Consider the following 15,623-nt stretch of genomic DNA (forward strand, 5'->3'; position numbering starts at 1 on the left):
AATACATGTTAGAATCACCGTTGGCAGCGAATACAGCTGTGATTCTTCATGGGTAAGTCTCACAAGAGCTTTACACACCTGCATTGTGCAATATTGACCTTTTGTCTTTCTTTTTTTCTTTCTTCAAGCTGTTAAGATATTGGGGATCATGGCTAGATAGACATTTTCAAGTCTTGCCATAGATTTTCAAGCAGATTTAAGTCAAAACTGTAGCTTGGCCACTCAGGAACATTCACTGTCTTCTTGGTAAGCAACTCCAGTGTAGATTTGGCTTTGTGTTGTAGGTTATTGTCCTGCTGATGGTGAATTCCCCTCCCAGTGTCTGGTGAAAAGCAGACTGAAACAGGTTCTCCCCTAGGATTTTGTCAGTGCTAAACCATCCTGTTTCTTTCATCTTAAACTCCAGTCTTTGCAGATGTAAAGAAAACTCATACCTAGGGCTGTTGTGGTGACACCGACGGTCACGAGTCATGAAGGCAGTCAAATTCCATGTGACCAAACTTGATAACTCACTGGTACTCAGCACTCTATCATCCCTCTAAATGAACTAGTGTAGCCCACAGCCATTTGGCATAGCCAGATCAGGACCGAACATAAGGACAATTCAGAGTGTGCTATTCTGTTCTTCTGAAATAGACTACATTTTCTTCATATCATGCTTCTTTAGACCTGTCGAAAATAAAGAATGGATTTATTGTGAAGGTGTAGGCTATATTACATGGATTTATTAGACTTTTCAAAAATGTGCATCTGCATCAGTGGCTTGTAGGCTGTGTGTGGAAGCCAGAAGATGCTAAATGTGTTTATGTTAATTAACGGTCAATTCCCGTGAGATCGACAGCTATTTGCTTGACAATCACCGACTGATGAAATTTCATGACCGCCACAGCCATACTCATACCAAGATGCAGCCACCACCATGCTTCAAAATAAGGAGGCAGTTACTCTGTGATGTGTTGTGTTTGACTGAAACATAAAGTTGTGTTTTTTTGCAGTTTTATTTTAGTGCCTCGTTGCATACATATGCATGTTTTGGAATATTTGTATTCTTCTTTTCACTCTGTCATGTAGGTCATTAAGGTAAAGTCACTACAATGTTGTTGATCCATCCTCAGTTTACTCCCATCACAGCCATTGAACTCTGCCATAGCGGTTTAAAAAAATTGCCTCGGGTGACATCCCTAAGCAGTTTTGTTCCTGTCCTGCAACTCAATTCAGAAGGACAACTGCATCTTTGATGTGCCTGAGTGGTTTAATACGTCATCCACAGCATAATGATTCATTTGACCATGCTTGAAGAGATATTTAAATGTCTGATTTGTTATTGTTACCCATCACTGCCTTTCTTTATGAGGCTTTTAAAAATCTCCCTGGTCTTTGTAGTTGAATCTGTGCTTGAATTTCAATACTTGACTGAGGGACATTACAGATGTTGTATGGGGCACAGAGGAAGGGGTAGTCATTCAAAATCATGTAAAACACTATTATTTCACACAGTGAGTCCATATAACTTATTTGTATTTATTGTGGATCCCCAATAGCTGCTGCAGCTACTCTTCCTTGCTTTGGGATTTATTAAGCAAAAATGTTACTTCTGAACTAATTTAGGCTTGCCTAAACAACTATATTTTAGTTATTTAATTTGTTATTCATTTGAAAAAGTTTGTAGAATTTTCTTCTCACTTTGACATCATGGAGTATTTTGTGTAGATCAATGAGAGAAAAAAAATGACAATGGAATCTATTTCAATCCCACTTCGTAATGCAACGAAAAGGTTCAAGGGGGTGTAGACTTTCTGTAGAGTTTTCTGTGTGTGTGTGAGGCACGGTGGCAATCAACATGGATGGAGTGGACTGTCTTCCTGTATCACTGTTGATTCAGCTGTGTGTGTGTGTGTGTGTGTGTGTGTGTGTGTGTGTGTGTGTGTGTGTGTGTGTGTGTGTGTGTGTGTGTGAGTGAGATGGACAGAGGGTTTAGGAGTTAAAGGGATGGGGTGGGTGTTCTCCTGTTTCAGTTGAGAGTCTTAGTTAGTGATCCATCCACTGTTTTCTTCCCATGAGACTGATCGTATGAATTTAACATGTGCCAACAATCCATGCGCTAACTCTCACGAGCTCCATTATGTTTGGGGAGAAGACCTTAACCTTAAGGTGTTCAACTAATATGTGCATAGTTCAAAAGATTATCCCAAATTAGGAGCAACTGCACAATATCTGCTACTTTTTAAAAACATAAAAAGTTTTCAAGTACTTACAGAGGAACCAACCAATTTAGAGGGCTATTGGTTTGCTGTAATGGACACCTCGCAAAGTCAGCAACTTCACTTAAATAATCATACAATTAATTCCTTCATTGCGATGTGATGACTCATTTTCTCTACCAAAATAATCAAAAGACGTTCCTTTCTCACCCACTAGACAGCATAGAACTACAGGACGGTGTTGTACTTCTAAAATAATGAAGTAGAATCCTTCTGGCCTCCGATCAGAGTGCATCAGTGCTCGTATATCAAGCTGGCGTTGTTTACAGAACCACAGCTGAGGGATGAGGGAGGGAGGGAGGGACTGGCTCAGCACTCAAATACATTTGCCTGAAGCCTCCACTAAAGCTCTGTGGTCCATAGTCTACCAGTCCAACTCTTCACAGTCTAATAGCCCACCAATCCAACACGCCAAAAGGTTTAATGGTCCACGATCTACCAGTCAAACTATTCACCGTCCAAACATCGTATGGTCCAACAGCCTGTCGAACTGTTCAATGGTCCATGGTCTTTGAGTTAAATTGTCAAGTAGTTTTCACAATACATAATAGCCTACACAAAGTATGTTGTCCAACAGTCAAATACACCAAAAGGTCCATGTCACAATACATTACAAATGGTTTAATACACTGATCTGAGTGGGAAACAATGCTTGGACCCAGCATTAGAGGGAGAGGGAAAAGGGGGTTGGATGTGGTTGGGTCTGAGAGCTGGCCTGAACGGAAGACAAACAGACAATGAGTAAGAGAGTGATCTACCACAGGGAAATGCCTGCAAGAGTGTTTTGTTTTTCTCTTACTGACCTCACAAAAACTTGCAGTTTATTTCCAAGGAATTGCTGGGACGCCAACCCTCACTATAAAACTGTATGTGCAGGTGTGTGTGTGGAGGGGGAATCATTGTGTGCATTTTGTGTGATATATGAGGGACTGCATACGTGTGTGTGGTACATGGGTGTGTTTGAGGGAAGGAAATGGTGTAAGTAAGACTTCCCATTTTCATCGACTTCAACATAGTCCAAACACCCCATACATTTTATTTAGAATAAACCGTTCCAGATGTCTACCATGTTTATTTTTCTGACATTAATTGGGTCTGTGTGGTGGTCATGCTATCGCAGGGAAATTCCAGACCCATTTGAACGGAAATTCTTCAATAAAAACTTCACAGTCTGTCCTTTTCCGATCGCCAAACATAACTACAGTTAATGTACAATTATTGACCTTTTAAACTTCTGACCAGCATAGATTGGAATGGAACATTGGCATAGTAATGATTGCATGTGAAGACAGGGCAGTGGCTTTGGAAAAGCATAATTGGCAAGCCAAGGCATCACCTACAATTATGTCAGATAAGTTTAATTGAATAAGCTACATACAGTGCATTCGGAAAGTATTCAGACCCCTTGACTTTTCCCACATTTTGTTACCTTACAGCCTTAGTCTGAAATTGATTAAATAATTTCTCTCCTCAATCTACACACAATAGCCCATAATGAAAAACAGGTGTGTAGAAATGTTTGCAAATGTATAATGAAAAACCCCAACTTAAAAATCACATATACATAAGTATTCAGACCCAGTTTGGATGGGAAGCGTTGCTGCACAGCTATTTTCAGGTCTCTCCAGAGATGCTTGATAGGGTTCAAGTCGGGGCTCTGGCTGGACCACTCAAGGACATTCAGAGACTTGTCCCGAAGCCACTCCTGCATTGTCTTGGCTGTGTGCTTAGGGTCGTTGTCCTGCTGGAAGGTGAACCTTCACCCCAGTCTGAGGTCCTGAGCAAAGTAGGCCCTCCTCACCTGATTGCTCAGTTTGGCCAGCAATAGGAAGAATACTGATGGTTCCAAATGTCTTCCATTTAAGAATGATGGAGGCCACTGTGTTCTTTGGGACGTTCAATACTACAGAAATGTTTTGGTACCCTTCCCCAGATCTGTGCCTTGACAAAATCCAGTCTCGGAGCTCTACGCACAAATCCTCCAACCTCATGGCTTGGTTTTTGCTCTGACATGCACTGTCAACTGTGGGACCGGTGTGTGCGCCTTTCCAAATCATGTCCAATCAATTGAATTTATCACTGGTAGACTTCAATCAAGTTGTAGAAACATCAAGGATGATCAATAGAAACAGGATGCACCTGAGCTCAATTTATAGTTTCATAGCAAAGCGTCTGAATATTTGTAATACACTTGCACATTTCAAAAAACCTGTTTTTTGCTTTGTCATTATGGGTTATTGTGTTTATATTGCTGACCATTTGTACTTATTTAACCCATTTTAGAATAAGGCTGTAACATAACAAAATGTGGAAAAGGTCAAGGGGGCTGAACACTTTCAGAAGGCACTGTTTTTAGAGATAAAACAGATGTCTAGCATATATGGTTTAAAAAATAATGGGATGGCGCCCGGTTTGCATTTCTTGGACATGAAATGGCTGTAGGGACAGTTAAATTAAATGACATAGCAGTAGGCAATTTAACTTCCCTCAAAACCAGAGATGGAAAATAAACAAATAAGAATGCTAAAATAAACCAATGTCCATCCCTTATTTAATTAAAAAGTATATTAACATACTATGGAGGGAGTTCAAACACTTCAGGAAACAGCACTTTAAACAGGAGCAGTGTCTTCAAACACTTTTCCATTTTCTTTCAGGTAAATACTTGGATGCCTATGCAATAACGTAGAGCAGACTAGTACAAACTCAACTGAGTCTTAGGAAAAAAATGAAAATATTTGATGGTAACAAAATATGACAATAAAGCGGATGCATATGTGTATGAATGCGTTGGATCCATCTCTGTCTGTACATGCTCTGTGTGTGGAGAGTAGTCCAAAATTGGCCTATCAAATGTGCAGCCTCAACCTGTCAAGCACACGCCTGACTTGTGCAAGGCCCACAATAGTTTAGTTTCAGGTGCATTTGTTTCAAGTCAAAATTATACTAACGTATCTACAATCAGGACCCTATTAAATGAACACCGGACACTTTCATCACCCGAAGGAAAGTGCTCTTCTCTGGACTTGAACACAATCCAAACATGATCCAATTATACATATTAGAGATTTACCTTCTGAAAGAAATCCTCGCCACCATTGACTCGTCCCCCAGCGGCCGCTGTAGAGGAGAGGAAAAAGAAACAATTGATGAAACCATTAACTGTTAAATATACAATACTGTATAACATTCACAGAGCCAAATCACGCTTCGGTTATCCAATGTCCTGGAAATGTGAGGATACCATGACTAAATCCAAAAATCTGCTTTTCAGTGGATCTCCATTCCTTGGGTATTGTCATTGGCACATCAGTATATACAATTTTGGGATTTAGATAGACCAAACTCATTCTTGATAATCCTTATAATTAGATACAACTTCCTTTTAACAAATTGCTGAACTTTGTATAAAAGGTCTCAGTGCTATACTACCATTATGGGTGATCCATCTTTTTTGGATATTCACACTTTTGGCCAGACAATGTCTCCTCCTGTATGGTGCCGTAAGGCTGGCATGAGGAATGTTAGCTACCAGAGAACTGACTGACAGATACCTGGCAGAGCACACAATTGTGTAAAAATATCCATGAGTATAAGAAACATTATTTGAAAGACTTGCCATGAAAATATACTAAAGACCTCGGCTTCTGGTACTATATATGGGCAAGGAACAGTCTCCCAACCACAGTGAATATACAATAATTTGTTTCTGATACAGATCATTCTGCAAGTCCTTTTGTCTGGCCTGTGGCTTTTCTGTTGATGTAAAATACATAGTTGTTCTCCGCAGAGCATTTATCCGTCATTTGAGGTGGTTCCTGTATTCACTTGATGGATTTACCACATTTTCAGCGGAACTGGGTCAGGGTCACCACAGAACTGGTGTACAGTGATAAATAATGGCCTTGATGTAATGACAAGAATTAATGTTATGATCAACTTAACCCAATGTTCTGATTAGTATCACCTCTGGATAGCAATGCATTTTCTTCAGAAAAATGACAGAAAATGTCAACAATCAAAATGATTAACTGGCTATAATTGGTCCATGGAAACACACAGTATGTACCTTGGCAAAATACTGTAGGACAATGTCATATGTAGGGTTGCAAAAAATATACAGGTATACATATAAAACAAATCCATCCACTTTCCCAAAATGTACAGGGTTTACAAAAAACCCAGTTGGAATATTCACACAATAAGCAAAATATCCAGAATACTCCAACCAGGAGTTCTTTAAAAACTGGATTTTTCTGAAAGTTTCCAGAATTGTGCAACCCTAGTCATACGTCACCATGATTTTCTATTGAAATACAGCACTTTTGCTTTCTTGATATCAACATGTAAATAATGTTGTGGAGGGTTTGACAACTTGAGTATCAATATATCTGGTCCTGAGATTTATCCAAGTTGCTTCCCCACTCTGAAACCTGTCCAGTTTCATTAGATTTAAAAAGGTACCTTCTTAATTATCCGTCACCATGTGATCCATAAGGAGTGGTGAAATGCAATACTAGTGGCTTGACATTTGAAAGAAAACAAATATTTCACTGTTCATTCTCAATATAACATTTCCTCAGTAAGAAAAAATGTAGGAATAAGATAAATGACCCCAACAGGTGTTTTATTTTGTGTCCTCACAAACTGGCCCTTGGTGATGGAGTAATACCTTCATAAAGTACATTGCACACATGCTTGTACTTACTCCCCCGCAAAAACACCTCTGCAGCTATTTCACACGAGGGCCTGCTTCATTCAGAACAATGTAGCCCATAGATTTCACATGAAATACTATTCACAGTCCCCGATTAGTCTGAAAGCGGCAGCTTTCTTACAGGGAACATTATTTAAAAAATTACCAATAGTTATAAGAGTTTGATATTTTAACAGAAGCAACAAAACGGCCTATGTGGCATCGATTCCAGTCAGAAACAGTTATTCTAGTGTCAAAAATGACTAGAAAGTGTAAATTGGATAATTTTGGTCATAAAGTCAGTCTCGTCTAAAACAGAGTTTGAAACATCCGTGCGTCTCAAGGGTAAATGAAGGTTGGGTTTTGATTTGACAATGTCCATTTGTCCACTAACATGGGTGAACAGCTGCGGTGATTGCACTCTATCCAATAGTATATACAGTGAGACAGACCTGCCCAGCAGCTCCAACTTTGTTTACACAAGACATGTCACATTTTATTTTACTTGAGAAATACTGCACCAATCACAGATGTAAAATTGCGCAACTGAAAAATCCTCGGCAAAAAACGTCAAAATGAAATACAGATTTCTTGAGTCATATTAGATTCATTCTGGGGATTTTGAGGAAGTGAAATAGGCTTCCGCGTCTAGTGTCTCATCATTAAACAAAAACGCAAAATCGGTCAGAAACACACCTCCAAGACTGGAATCTCGTTTTCCTAATGTCCAACAGACAAACACATGCCAAATCGGTATGTTCAATGGCTTTAAGGAATTGCTGTGTTTAAAAAAAAAAAAAGTGTCTAACTGCAGGGAGCCTGGCTAATATACCCGTAAGACATGTCGGCGCTGCCAGTATGCTGTGTTTGAATAATAGGTTAAAATCCTCAAATTGGAATTGAAAAAAGAGGCGCAGGTTGGGGTCAGCATGCCCTGTGGGAGTTGTTGGTCATTGTAGATGAGGAGTGTGGTGAATCACACAGTTGAGAGGAGGTGGGAGTATTAGAATTGGAGGTCAAATGGATGAGGTAGATGGTACAGCCTATTAGGGCCACACTAGGAGATGGGATGATACTGGCCTTGCATGTCTGACTTTGGGAAAGATTAAGACTCTGGTAGGGGGTGGGCCGGCATTATTGGAAACATACAGTATCAAATTACAGAATAACACCAACAGAAAGGAATACTGTTCAGTAAAAACAATACACACTCTGATTCATCAAAATACTAACATTGTCTTAGTTCTGTAGGTTATGAGACAATGGAGACATAGCAGCAGGTTGACTGTAGCTTAGCATTTTCAGGTTTAGCCAACAGTTCTTAAAAGACACACAGAAAACTAGACAGAAATAAACCACACAAAACTCCGCTCTGTAAGGCTCTCAAGCAGAAAATGTGTTGATCAAATCTCAATGTCCACAACATAACATTATTATTCAAGTGGTAGAATGAGAATTTAAACAGGGGTCAAAAACCAGGCCCTGGAAGGAAAGCCACTAAATCTGTGACTGTAAATTATTTAAGGTAATTTCCATGTAAAAGGACCCATGAGCACCAACATGAAGTTCATAAGAGATTGGGTGTCAAATTAAAGCCTTTTTTTGTAGTGCTGAGCGATTAACCGAGAATCCTGTTATGTTTAGTTTTTTAAACCTTAGTCGGTACAATTATTATTATTTTTTTTCTTTTTCTGAGAGCTCAATGCGCACATTGCACAGTTTCTCTAGAAATAAATCAGATCCAGCCTGAACTGTGCAATGTAGTAGGGAGTTTCTAACAGGCCAATTCTACATAGTTTAGCACATAAAACGTGGTAATTAACTAATGTGACGATAATCCATTGCGTATCTACTTGTCCGGTCTGTGTTCCTTTTAAGCCTGCTACAGAAAAGACAGAAGAATACCCAATAATTAGGTGATATAGAAAGCAGCTGTTGCTTCGGGAAGTATCTCTACCTGAAAATACATGACCTAAGTGATTGATAGTTGGTATTCAGCAGTCATAAAAGTATGCCTTATTTACGTTGAAGAACTACAAAAGTGATTGTCAGACAGCATAGGCAGCAGCTCTATAGATAGATGACTTGAAATTAAATAAAACAAAAGTAATGTACACAACTAAAATATTTTATAAGAGTTAAGTAATGTGAATAAATTATAGTTACCTGTAAGCAGTAATGGGCAGACACTACCATCAAGGAACTTTTATTAATTGTTTTATTCTGTGTTATTACAGCGTTCAACCCACATAACTCATAGTAAATTTAATGTTTAAAAAACAATTGGAACCCAAAAACTTTTTTTTATTTTTAATAATCGAACGGAAACATCCTCAAAAAGCAGTAATCGCTCAGCACTATTTTCGATCAATTCAACCATTTTCCATCCTAAAAATGTGGAATAAGCAAAGGCTTTGATTACTTGTCATACAGATGGAAAAGGGGTCTTAGAAAACATCTACCAGAAAAAGTTAAGGTATTACAAATACACCAAAAAACAATAATGTTGAAGAACCCTGCCAACTAATATCTAATGTACTTATATTTAGTTTAGTCAAAATGGTTCTGCTTTCTGTAAGTTTAAGAAACATTGCCTTGTGCCTTGAAATTCCATTACCAAAAATACACATAGCTTTAAAATATTTTCAATGAGGAGAATAATGAAAGTGCACAGAAGTAACAAGGTAGACCTATCAATTAGGTATAGTATTTTTTTACAGATACATTTTGTTTATGAATTAGTAAGTGATTAAAACTCAATTCTGTTACCAAATCGATAACACATTTTCAGACAAATTGGTAATGCAATTTCTGCAATCAAATTGGATACAAAGGGAATTCATAGTAGTCACAAACCAAACTCGGCTAGCCGAACAAGTGTCTCTCGAAAGACATTTGGTTGAATAAAATAGGCAATAGTACTCTTTGTCCATTATGAGATGCCATAGCCAGTGTACTATTCCTCAAAATAGAATGAATCTAAGATAATGTCAAAATTTGACAGATTTCTTGAGTTTTTGCAGTGGAGACCTTAGTCGCACAATTTTACAATCAAACTATGATGTTTGGTGCAGTATTTCTCAAAGAGAAAATGTGCATGACAACAAGTAATCTCTCCTTGAATGACAAAGACTTTGAAGAATTCCTACTGTTGACCAATCACAGATGAAGGGGTGTAAGACTACAGCTCCGAAACTTCAGCTTGCCTCAAGAAAACACTTAATGTGCCCATACAGTTGAAAAACCTCTTACCGAAGAGTGTGCAAAGCTGTCATCAAGGCAAAGGGTGGCTATTTGAAGAATCTCAAAATTATTTTATTTGTTTAACACTTTTTTGGTTACTACATGATTCCATATGTGTTATTTCATAGTTTTGATGTCTTCACTATTATTCTACAAAAATAGTAAAAATAAAGAAAACCCCTTTAAATGAGGTGTTCTACTCATTCAAGGGTTTTGACCAGTAGTGTACATTTACTATACTGAACTCTACTTACTGTGTCCTACTTTGATGTCCATACTTGTAAAACATAGACGTCTATGACTGGTTTTTGATTTTGTCCGGTCCACACCAACCATAATAGCCATTACGTAGAATAATACCCCCAAATGAAAACGAGGATATTGCATACTTTTAGCTTTGTGTACTAACTTAAGATATGTCACCATGAAGAGAATGGCATTCTTATCCATAATTATGCATTTCTGTACAGTACAGATCAGGGACCCATGATCAAATCCCATTACCGGATGTAAATCCGCTTCACTTACTGTAGTTCAATAACCAAAAGTTAATTCATAGCTGACACCCCATTCTTTTGTATTTTAGCCTCTTTTTTCTCCCCACTTTCAATCGTCTCATCGCTGCAACTCCCCAACGGGCTGGGGAGGCAATGGTCGGGTCATGATTCCGTCAAAACATGACCCACCAAACCACGCTTCAACACCGGTCCGCTTAACCTGGAAGCCAGTAGCACCTATATGTCGGAGGAAACACTGTTCACCTGACGACCAAGGTCAGCCTGCAGGCGCCCGGCCCGCCACAAAAAGTCGCTAGAGCGCCGAACCCGGGACCTCAGTGACGCGCCTCTAGCGATGCAGTGCCTAAGACTGCTGCGCCACTCTGGAGGCTGATATATTTTAATGTTAACTCGAAGCAGAATCTCAATTCAACGGCTCAGACACAAGAGGCATGTGGCAGGGTCTACAGTCAATCACGGACTACAAGAAGAAATCCAGCCCAGTCACGGACCAGGATGTCTTGCTCCCAGGCAGACTAAATAACTTTTTTTGCCCGCTTTGAGGACAATACAGTGCCACTGACACGGCCTGCAACGAAAACATGCGGTCTCTCCTTCACTGCAGCCGAGGTGAGTAAGACATTTAAACGTGTTAACCCTCGCAAGGCTGCAGGCCCAGACGGCATCCCCAGCCGCGCCCTCAGAGCATGCGCAGACCAGCTGGCCGGTGTGTTTACAGACATATTCAATCAATCCCTATACCAGTCTGCTGTTCCCACATGCTTCAAGAGGGCCACCATTGTTCCTGTTCCCAAGAAAGCTAAGGTAACTGAGCTAAACGACTACTGCCCCGTAGCACTCACTTCCGTCATCATGAAGTGCTTTGAGAGACTAGTCAAGGACCATATCACCTCCACCCTACCTGACACCCTTGACCCACTCCAATTTGCTTACCGCCTAAATAGGTCCACAGACGATGCAATCTCAACCACACTGCACACTGCCCTAACCCATCTGTACAAGAGGAATACCTAAGTGAGAATGCTGTTCATCGACTACAGCTCGGCATTCAACACCATAGTACCCTCCAAGCTCGTCATCAAGCTCGAGACCCTGGGTCTCGACCCCGCCCTGTGCAACTGGGTACTGGACTTCCTGACGGGCCGCCCCCAGGTGGTGAGGGTAGGCAACAACATCTCCTCCCCGCTGATCCTCAACACTGGGGCCCCACAAGGGTGCGTTCTGAGCCCTCTCCTGTACTCCCTGTTCACCCACGACTGCGTGGCCACGCACGCCTCCAACTCAATCATCAAGTTTGCGGACGACACAACAGTGGTAGGCTTGATTACCAACAACGACGAGACGGCCTACAGGGAGGAGGTGAGGGCCCTCGGAGTGTGGTGTCAGGAAAATAACCTCACACTCAACGTCAACAAAACTAAGGAGATGATTGTGGACTTCAGGAAACAGCAGAGGGAACACCCCCCTATCCACATCGATGGAACAGTAGTGGAGAGGGTAGCAAGTTTTAAGTTCCTCGGCATACACATCACAGACAAACTGAACTGGTCCACTCACACAGACAGCATTGTGAAGAAGGCGCAGCAGCGCCTCTTCAACCTCAGGAGGCTGAAGAAATTCGGCTTGTCACCAAAAGCACTCACAAACTTCTACACATGCACAATCGAGAGCATCCTGGCGGACTGTATCACCGCCTGGTACGGCAACTGCTCCGCCCTCAACCGTAAGGCTCTCCAGAGGGTAGTGAGGTCTGCACAACGCATCACCGGGGGCAAACTACCTGCCCTCCAGGACACCTACACCACCCGATGTTACAGGAAGGCCATAAAGATCATCAAGGACATCAACCATTCGAGCCACTGCCTGTTCACCCCGCTATCATCCAGAAGGAGAGGTCAGTACAGGTGCATCAAAGCTGGGACCGAGAGACTGAAAAACAGCTTCTATCTCAAGGCCATCAGACTGTTAAACAGCCACCACTAACATTGAGTGGCTGCTGCCAACACACTGACACTGACACTGACTCAACTCCAGCCACTTTAATAATGGGAATTGAAGGGAAATTATGTAAATATATCACTAGCCACTTTAAACAATGCTACCATATATAATGTTACTTACCCTACATTATTCATCTCATATGCATACGTATATACTGTACCCTATATCATCGACTGCATCCTTATGTAATACATGTATCACTTGCCACTTTGTTTACATACTCATCTCATATGTATATACTGTACTCGATACCATCTACTGTATCTTGCCTATGCTGCTCTGTACCATCACTCATTCATATATCCTTATGTACATACTCCTTATCCCCTTACACTGTGTATAAGACAGTAGTTTTGGAATTGTTAGTTACATGACTTGTTGGTTATTACTGCATTGTCGGAACTAGAAGCACAAGCATTTCGCTACACTCGCATTAACATCTGCTAACCATGTGTATGTGACAAATACAATTTGATTTGATTTGATTTAAGAGTTTTTGGAAAACATGGTCACATAAAAAGAAAACTGAGGCAGATATTGCCAAAAATTCTGTTACCAAACTTTGCATCTGAACAGTTCTTCCAGTAAAAACATGTTTGTAAAATGTCCAGTGTAAATAGTTAGTCCTTGTGCATAGTTGTTAGGTATGTTAAACTTCTAAATAAATGGTTTCCGTTTCTGAAAATCGGAGTTTCAGCGCAATTCTGTTACCGTGGGATTGCCCTTAAACAAAAGCACATTCATCTAAGAATGTTCATCCTCCGGCGGACCCCAATTAAAAACAGTCTGAAATAAAACGTGAACTAGATCGAATGATTAAAGTACTAATGACAAACATCCGTAATGCACAAGAAGGACCATCAGACCCAAATAGTCCAACTATAAATGCCTTTGAATCCCCTACACCGTAAATCCACTAGATCAACAGGCCTGTCACCATGTTTGAAGTTATTGGCTATTCAAATGTACTCCATCCTTCTATTATGAAAAAAAAATTCTCTGGCATATGATGCAAGACTGTCGTAAAACAGTGTGCAACAACAGTGTTTTCTAAAGATGCTGGCAGGCAAATATAAACAGATTATGATGATTTGAGATAAAAGGCTTAATAATCACACAAGTGGGTATGTGTTGCACTGGAGGAATACAAATAATGTGTTTTCTAAAATTCCTTATTCCGTAGACTTTTACACTCATACCCGTATATACGGGTTGAAAATGGCAGATTTGGGTAGGCTTGGGCAGTGTACAATATATACCACCCACCGGGGTATTTGGAAATAGCCACAGGATGGTTTTTCAATACCATCAATATCATTTAAACTATTCATTTGAAGTTTTTCAATACATTTTCATATTTGTAGCAATTTTTAAAAAGTAAATACCTGCAGTCAACATTTTCAATACATTAGGAGATAAAGCACATCACGTTCTTTATGTCAGCTGTCACATGACTTTACATTATGAAGCTTACATAGTTCTCCAGACCAGTTGAGCCAGTCATGTATCTGTTTGTGAATAGCACAACGGGAGACAACGGGAGCAGGTGAGTCCAGCTGTGTATTGACAGGGGTTGCGTTTTATATTGAAAGTCAGTATTGTTACACTTCAATAGAGTGATCAGGGACAAGCAACTGTAGTTTTCATTCACAGAAAATACATTAGTGCAAGACATTCGGCAGAAAATAGCTTAATTTTCATCAGACGACAACATAAGTGCTGCGCTATTTCGCTGGCAGCCACACAAGTATATGAGCTTACAATGAAAAAGCAAGGTGTTTTTTGCAAAAACGATGCATGGTCATCATATTTCTAACGTTTAGGTCTATCATATTGTTTCTTGTTCATTCCCTTTTAAATTTCCAAACTCACCAAAAATGACATTCGGTTGCTCCTACCTATATACACTGTATGTATAACTTGATGAGCTGGATTGCCTTTCTTTGCAATTAGTTTATTTTCAATTCTGCTGGTTGGCATATTTCACGTGCTAATTTTGTTAGCATTCTGCTAATAGACGCCCAAATTGATTTGTGTACACCTTGTGTACAAAACCGGTAATAATGTGAATCCATGTGTGAGATCAAGTATGACAATATGAAAATCTGGATACCGCCCAACCCTACTAATAAGTGCCTAATTTGGAATGCACTGGCTACTGCAACATGCTACAAATGATGTCAGAGTGCAGGCTCTGCACTTCACAGTGCTATATGGGTCTTGACTGACAGCCGTGCTGAACTTGAGCACCGCACTCAACAAGAAGCTGCACACATCCCACCCGCAAAATTGGGCAACTTTTGCAATTTTTTTGTTGTCTGAGTGAGGAACTGCTGTAAATTAAGAGGACTCAATGTATGTTCAAAAAATACAGTTGAAGTTGGAAGTTTACACACACCTTAGCCAAATACATTTTAACGCAGTTTTTCACAATTCCTGACATTTAATCCTAGTAGAAATTCCCTTTTAGGTCAGTTAGGATCACCACTTTATTTTAAGAATGTGAAATGTCAGAATAATAGTAGAGAATGATTTATTTCAGCTTTTATTTCTTTCATCACATTCCCAGTGGGAGAAAAAAAGTTTACATACACTCAATAAGTATTTGGTAGCATTGTCTTTAAATTGTTTGACTTCTGTCAAACTTTTCCAAGTAGCCTTCCCACAATAATTTCGGTGAATTTTGGCCCATTCCTCCCGACAGAGCTGGTGTAACTGAGTCAGGTTTGTAGGCCTCCTTGCTCGCACATGCCTTTTCATTTCTGCCCACACATTTTCTATGGGATTGAGGTGAGGGGTTTGCGATGGCCACTCCAATATCTTGAATTTGTTGTCCTTAAGCCATTTTGCCACAACTTTGGAATTATGTGTGGGGTCATTGTCCATTTGGAAGACCCATTTGCG

At 40.1% G+C, this 15,623-nt stretch overlaps 1 protein-coding gene across 4 annotated transcripts in view; it reads right to left on the bottom strand.

Annotated features, from left to right (window-relative positions):
• Positions 1–15,623, bottom strand: part of LOC115113181 (protein bicaudal C homolog 1-B-like) — a 74,785-nt gene that overhangs the window by 36,491 nt on the left and 22,671 nt on the right. For all 4 annotated transcript variants that reach the window (XM_065012778.1, XM_065012779.1, XM_029640530.2 and 1 more), the window contains exon 2: positions 5,335–5,381. In XM_065012778.1, coding sequence (XP_064868850.1) covers positions 5,335–5,381 — 47 coding nt within the window. The remainder of the gene's footprint in view (positions 1–5,334; positions 5,382–15,623) is intronic.

The sequence above is a fragment of the Oncorhynchus nerka genome, linkage group LG28, assembly GCF_034236695.1.
Source record: "Oncorhynchus nerka isolate Pitt River linkage group LG28, Oner_Uvic_2.0, whole genome shotgun sequence".
Classification (NCBI taxonomy): Eukaryota; Metazoa; Chordata; class Actinopteri; order Salmoniformes; family Salmonidae; genus Oncorhynchus; species Oncorhynchus nerka.